Source organism: Aulonocara sp. 'chitande type north' Nkhata Bay, linkage group LG6 (assembly GCF_057382095.1).
Source record: "Aulonocara sp. 'chitande type north' Nkhata Bay isolate Kocher_YH1m ecotype deep benthic linkage group LG6, A_spYH_male_GT1.1, whole genome shotgun sequence".
NCBI lineage: Eukaryota > Metazoa > Chordata > Actinopteri > Cichliformes > Cichlidae > Aulonocara > Aulonocara sp. 'chitande type north' Nkhata Bay.
Genome location: NC_141349.1, coordinates 9,971,676 through 9,979,334, shown reverse-complemented (window position 1 = coordinate 9,979,334; position 7,659 = coordinate 9,971,676). Strand labels below are relative to the sequence as shown.

At 41.3% G+C, this 7,659-nt stretch overlaps 1 protein-coding gene across 1 annotated transcript; it reads right to left on the bottom strand.

The window, feature by feature from the left end:
- Window positions 1-3,822: 3,822 nt before the first annotated feature.
- Window positions 3,823-6,810, bottom strand: LOC147327238 (uncharacterized). The gene is made up of 3 exons (XM_086297487.1): window positions 6,747-6,810; window positions 4,455-5,342; window positions 3,823-4,229 (listed from the first exon to the last, which is right to left on the bottom strand). The coding sequence occupies exons 1-3, from the start codon at window positions 6,796-6,798 to the stop codon at window positions 4,030-4,032; spliced, it is 1,140 nt and encodes a 379-aa protein (XP_086153613.1). The 5' UTR covers window positions 6,799-6,810; the 3' UTR covers window positions 3,823-4,029.
- Window positions 6,811-7,659: the final 849 nt, after the last annotated feature.

Here is a 7,659-nt window from a genome sequence, read left to right as displayed (position 1 = left end):
TTGATATAAGCAGTAGAGGATTTCAGAATTTCTGTGTTATTTGCCAAAAGACGTTTTTTCAGCTGCACCCACACACAGTTTCTTTAGATAACTTCAACTGCAGAAAGTAAAAACTCAGCATTAAGTTTCAAATGCAGTTTTAAAGATAATGATAATATGGTGGCCCTGAAGAAAACACCCGTCAATAGAAAAAGCTGCAAAATCCTGCAAAATGTAACAGAAGTTGAATAAAACACAACGGAAATAGAAAAAAATGCAACAGGGCTGAAAAACTGAACAAACAAACAAAAAACAAACACAAATTACAACAGAAATAATAACAACGATATAAAAAAAAATAAAGTAGAAAAAAAACATTCTCATCCTAAAACTTGGTGACAAAGTGGAATATGGTAAGGAAACACTCACTTAAGTGCTGTCATTACTCAAAGGTTCCTGATAATCATGCATGAAGTGATTTCTGGAGGGGAATGAAACTTAACTGAACTGCTCCCTGTGACATTTTGACCTGTCAAACGCAGGCGTAACTCCTGTTATTCATCGTTGTATTGCAGGTCTGCTGTGCACGACGTCTGTGAATCTGAGTAATTTGGTACAGATGAAGGAATAAGACTGCTCAGATGCTTTGGGTGTCACGTAATGATCCCTCAGGTTTGGGTGTCTTTGGTGCCCTTTGATTTCAATCTACCTGCACATTGAACAGAAATCCTGCCATGACAGAACACACTAATGCCTTTTCAAGGGAGAACCGATCCTAATCTGAGCTGTCAGCCCCAAGTTCTCTGCAGTCATCAAATCAAGCATAATCTGGTTTGAACAGGCTCCCTGCCTCACTGCAAAAGCCTTTTTACCAGCTGCTGTTTGACAAATTGCAAAGCCTCTGAAGAGACTTTAGAAAGGGGGAAAAAGGATACGACGAAAAAGCTGAACAAAAAGCTATCCATGCACTGTTTAACATTTCACTTGGAGTTTATTGACTGTATTCTATCTGTGGATTGCATTATAGCTTCTCTGAGAGCTTTGCTCCCTGAAGATTTTATGATCTGTGAACGCTGAGTCTCTCTTGTGGCTGTAAACCAGTCTGCTCAGCATGGCACTGCATGGCAGAGTTTCTCTCCATTTTTTTGAATCACCTTTGCTCAGTTGTGCTCCTAACTGGTCTCCTGAGTTTGGCTGTATTCCTGGACTTTGCCCTTTAGTTACTCTTCAGTCTCTTTGACACACAGGCTGCCAAATTTGAAATAACATTTTTAGTTTTGGAAAAAGAAGAGCGTGTCTAGCAAATTCTTGCACATCCTTGTTCTTAAATAGCACTTTTCTACTCAAGCACTCAAAGTACTTTATACACCTCATTCACCCATTCATACAAGCACTTTTCTGTACCTACGTTCTTTCTATCTAACATTCATACTCTGATGGACACGTGAAAGAGCAGTTTGGGGTTCAGTATCGTGTCCAAGGATACTTTGAGATACAGATCAGATCAGGCTGCGATCGAACCTCCAACCTTCTGATCGGTACTAATTGGACGTTTGCTGCTGCACATGTAGCATCACAGCTTAGAAGATGGTGGTGTGGAAATGTGTTTCCCATTAACAATTGACTAAGAAACTCTTAGTCAAGGGTTAACGTCACTAATGTCAGTATTTTCACTGACTCTAAAAAGGCACTGATCTTCATTAGATTAGATCAACATTGTTCCTTAATCCTGAGCTGTACAGGAAAATAGATTTCTGATACACATGTACATAAACAAATAAAGAGAGATGTTTCCCACCTGCTGAGAAGACAACAAATGCATAACCTGATTACCACCATTAATCTCACATCCTCTGATTTCTGGCACCTATAAGTGAGATTGATTTCACTGTCCTGCTGTCTTGGCCTTTAGGAGAACACAGTGAGACAGATGAAGCTTGCACCAGATGGTGGAAACACATTGATCGTGGTCTTAGACACAGCATCCACACTCTGTACATGATAGTGTGTGTATGGTGCTGTTTGCAGGAACTTGATGAGGCTTTGCTTAAGTGGAAATCCACTGATGTTCAAGCCCCAGGGAAGTGGGCGGGGGGATAGGACCTCTGGGGCCCTCTTCCTGATGGAGCCCTACCTGACTCCTTTCACTGCTAAAGCAAGAATGGTGCCACAACTCATTGAAACAATACTTCATTTCATCAGAATCTTCAAATGATTCTGTTAAAAACAACCGCCCAGTGTACTTGCATGGCAAACATCGTGATTAGATATTCAAGAAGAGCCTCTTAAAGATGAAGGTCTGTGTCTCTTGACCTAAACACATAATCCAGTTAAATCTGATTTATGTTCATTAATGCCCCTCACACTGTAACTTAAAGTAATAAATCGGTCACTGATTAATTACAGAAGTACGTCTGTGAGCATAAAGAGGTAAGCCTTGGACCATCAGGATAAAATGTGGTTGGGAAACTTAACAAGCTTTGATAAAACTTCATCAGTAGCTCAAGCAAGACCTCAAAACCTTCGATCACCACGGGTGGTTAGCAGACTGTGGTTGTACCATGCAGCCTAACAACATGCAGTAAATTGCAGGTTAAAGCAGTCTGCTTACACATTGTTAAACGAGGGAAGGGAACTAATGTGGCTGTCACATTACCCTTTTGTCCCATTTCATCCCAGGACTTGATTCAATTGCTGCTCACTTTCTACAATACTTAAAACTGATCAGTAGGACCTGAAACTGCAAACATTCAAACATTCAGGCCAACAATCAGTTGGTGAACATATTAATCTACTACAATTAGCAAAAATGAATAAATAAACAGAAGAAAGTTAGAGTGATATCAGAGTCATGCAAGTTTTTGACCAGCAGGTTAAACTCATGCAAATTAGCTTCATCCAGGCTCATGAAAACACTGTCCTGCTTATAAACAGCAGATCATTTGTGTCAGTGTCAGGATGGTTTATATTTGAGCTTTTAGTTCACACAGAACAATTTTTATTAATTGTTTTTAGCGATTACGAAAGTCTGTGAATCCCCAAATTGTTCAGTTGTTCTCTTTGCTCCCCATGAGGTCACTTTCACCATGTGACAAAAACAACACCCCACTCTACACACTCGGGCCACCAGCAACTTTCTAAATCCTCAATAAAAAGCTGACAGGTTGCAATGATGTTCCAAAGAACTTATTAAGAAAACAACTAAATACACAGAAAATGTTATGAAAATTGGTTTATTTTATATCTCATAGTTTTAAATGATGCAATAAAAATATGTACAAAACATCACAAACTGTAATATTTTACAAATGCTTACGTCCTGCTGATGCAATGGAGACATCTTCCAGTGACAGTCTTCATCAGTGTGAGTGTGAGGAGGATCCTAAACCCACCAACACAGAAGTGCATGTTCACAACTCCCTCTGTGCAGGCGGGGTCAGGACCCTCCTCACCTAGGGTGAGGAGGGTTGGTGCTGTGGCCAGTCAGGTATGAAGTGCTGAGAGTGGATCTTTGGTCCTCTGTGCAGCTCTGTCCACTCTCAGCTGCCCTGCAAAGTAATAACACAAGAAAGACGTCATTTTAACACAAAACAGCATTTTCATTGTTGGTAGCTGCAGTATGTTGTTAAAAAGCAATTTTAAACCCAACGTATACACATGAAAAATATAAATAAAGCTAAACCTACAGTGCTGCTGACATAGGATGATGATTTATACCAACTATTGGAAGAATTTTGTCTTCAATACAGTTTGTTGTCAATGTGAGGTGATAACTTACATAGTTGGAACACAGCACCACGCTCCCGTTTTTCACTTGGTCATCCATCCTTCTCATCGGGTTGGTTGGGGTAAGGCTGTCTTCTGGGTGGGGTGTTTGCTCCATCTTGGACGTAACTGGAAGTAATAACAACTAAAAAACTACCTTTAATTCACAATGTAATATTAATATTAATGTCACATATCAACAAAAAAAGCAATACATTTCACATGTGCGAGTCACATGTTCTTATATCTGTAAAAACAAAGTTTAAAAACACATTCTAACATAAACTAATCAGAGTCACTGTCATCCATGGAAAGGTTAAAAGGCCTCTCCCAGAAACGTCTGACTCCAAAACTACCTGAGGATGTTGAAGGGGCATCAAACTGGTCACTCACCTTGCACCTCTTTGCACTTACCTCTTCGGTGCAGATGTCTTCTCTGCTTCTCTTTTCTGAGGAAGGAGCAGCAGAGAGATCAGCTGAGGAAGAAGCAGCAGAGGGAGCAGCTGAGGGAGGAGCAGCTGAGGAAGAAGCAGCAGAGAGAGCAGCTGAGGAAGAAGCAGCAGAGGGAGCAGCTGAGGAAGAAGCAGCAGAGGGAGCAGCTGAAGAAGGAGCAGCAGAGGGAGCAGCTGAGGGAGGAGCAGCTGAGGAAGAAGCAGCAGAGAGAGCAGCTGAGGAAGAAGCAGCAGAGGGAGCAGCTGAGGAAGAAGCAGCAGAGGGAGCAGCTGAAGAAGGAGCAGCAGAGGGAGCAGCTGAGGAAGGAGCAGCAGAGGGAGCAGCTGAAGAAGGAGCAGCAGAGGGAGCAGCTGAGGAAGGAGCAGCAGAGGGAGCAGCAGAGAGAGCAACTGAGGAAGGAGCAGCTGAGGAAGAAGCAGCAGAGGGAGCAGCTGAGGAAGGAGCAGCAGAGGGAGCAGCTGAGGGAGGAGCAGCAGAGGGAGCAGCAGAGGGAGCAGCAGAGGGAGCAGCTGAGGGAGCAGCTGAGGGAGGAGCAGCTGGCGGATCACCAACTGGGGCAACAACTCGAGGGAAGAGTGGGGCATTGGCCTGGCCGAAAGGCGGCATGGCGATGGGGGCAGCACCTGGAGCAATAGGACGTTGCCAATCGTGCCAAAACGGCTCTGGAGGGTGCTCCCGGATGAGAGGGGAATCATCTCTCTCATCCATGGTGTCATACCCAGAGTCATCGCTAAGCCAATCCCCCCACTCTTCTGAGTCGTTCCAGTCAGATGAATTGTCAGTCTGTTCACTAAACTCTTCATCGTCTACAGGTAGGTAGGGGGGGTACTCACCATACTCACCTTGCTGTTCACCGACATCAGCATCTGGTGCTTCATCAGAAGAGGGTGAGGGTGAGAGAGGGATAAAATACCTACCATACTCACCTTGCTGTTCACCGTCATCAGCATCTGGTGCTTCATCAGAAGAGGGTGAGGGTGAGAGAGGGATAAAATACTCACCATACTCACCTTCGCTGATACGCTGGGTATCAGTGTCCTGAGCTTCACCAGAAGAGGTGGTGCTCTGGAGACTGTCATCCAGGATCCTGATGACTTCAGGAAGGCCTTCTTCTGCAGGGCGTTCAACCACATAGTCAAGACGCCCTGTGAGGAAACAATTTTTAAAATAACATTAGGAATGTAATAGACACCCAGTGTTAAAGCAACAGACCTACATCTGTTAGTTTGAGCAGAGGATGAGAGAAAAGCATTTTATGTCAGACTGAATGACACTTCTACTTGTTCAATCTTTAAGTCAAGTTTTTTAATAGAAGACCACCAAACCTCCACCAAGGCAGCTCACTCTGTGTACTTTTAAGGTGACACTATATTGACACTATATATGACACTGTATTTTGTGTACATTCAATTTGTTTTATTTGTTCCTTGTAAGCCTTTATGCAAACACTATGTTGGAATAGGTAATGGATAATAGGTATTGATTTGTAAATAGCCGGACATGAGTAACTTATTATATAAATATACTACAGTACATTTATAACTAACCATGCAGCTCATTCTCCTGTTTTATTTACAATTCACGATGTCACACATTTTGAAAAAAGCTCATAGGTTAAATATGTGGATGCAAACCATAATGTAACATTTAGACCACATGTACCAATTGCATGTCCTAAATATATATATATATATATATATATATATATATACATACATATAGATATTTTTTATTTTTTAAATAAAAACACAACCTTCTTGGCAAGAGTTGGCAAGAATTGCACACACAAAGCTCTGCAGGTATGTCTGAAAATGATGGTCAAGTGAAAAACAAACAAACAAACAAGCAAACAAACAAACAAACAGAAACTCTTAACTCAGAATCCACATTTTTAGAAATGTGCACAAGGACTGTATCTGCCATAAGGACAGATACATCTAATCTGTGGTAAACATGCTATCCCTGTGTAAATATCCCTGTGTACAATATCTCTCTCTGCTATCTAATAAGGTTAAAAGCATTACCGTAACAGAAGATAGGTCTTAATGCCATTATTACTACTGTTTTCATATTCTTTTGATATTATTTTATTTGTATTTTTTTATCTTTGTGTTTTGCAGCAGAGAAAAAATATAGTTTATGTCAATAAAGTCTTTGATCCGGAGAAGAAAAGGATGTCAGGAGGGGACCTGGATCTGTGTGTTTACGCCTGCGTGTTCTGAGGCCATGACATCTTGAAGATGCCGTTACCACAGAAACTGATTTTTGGGCATTTTACAAATTTTAGTCCATTAAGCTATTTTTAACCATTTCATTTTAAAGAAAAGTGTCAAATTTGAAGCCTTCAAATCAAAGTAACACCTTTTTTTCATATTCATACACCAGTCGTTAATAATTTCTACACCTCTCCCGGAAAATTTAAAACATACAAACAATTTACGGGAAACAATCTTGAATACACATATTTGATCACGTTAAAACTTGATATTCACACTGGAACTTGTTAAATTATTACAGTAATTTACATTTAAAGAAATTTTCAAACGTACCTGCAGCGAAGTCCAGGTGACAGTCGGGGAGTCCGGGTCCACGGCGAGCCATCTTCAAACTTGAAAAACAAAAACAAGTACAAACGATCCACAGATGAAGTACTTGTTATGCGTTCAAGTTATATCCGCTTTTAGTAAAATGGTTTGCAAAACTTAGCTTTCCACGGGCTGAGGTTGGAGCAGGTCGAAACAAGTCCACGAGCAAGTGTAAACGGACGTTTGGAACCTTGTGCAGCATTTATATACCCTCGGCGGCCATGGTTACGGTTGTCAACGTGTACACGTGCACGTGATAGAACTATAGGAATGGAGCTCACCACAGTGTAATTACAGTTAATTTATGGTCATTTACTGTCAGGGTGGAAGTAATGAATTACAAATACTCACGTTACTGTAATTAAGTAGATTTTTTTGGGTACTTGTACTTTTATGAGTAATTTTTCAAGTGTGTAATTTTACTCATACTTGAGTACAACTTACACCATGTAATCTACTGAGTACTACTGAGTACGCCCACAATTTGAATTAATATTCAAACCTTTCGTCTGCATTTTTGCAGCCAATAAGGCCGTGCAATCCCGACCGGCCAATTTAAGACATAAGCAAAGATAAACTCTGCTGCAGCAGCAGGCACAGGTGTCTGGAGGTGCTACATGGTGGAGTACAAACTACTTTATAGACGGAAGATTTGGAGACAAAGAAGCCAAAATGGAGACAGAGGACAACACTGTCAACCATGAAAACGACGTAGAAAAGACGGAGGACGCGTGCCCGTGGCCATACCTGGAGGAATTTTTCATGTGCAGAGGGAGAAAAGGAGACAGCGTCCAGATCCAGTGCAAACTTTGTTTGACCTCTACAGTCATTTCAGCTTACAAGACTTCAGCGTCTAATCTTAAAAAAACACATTGAG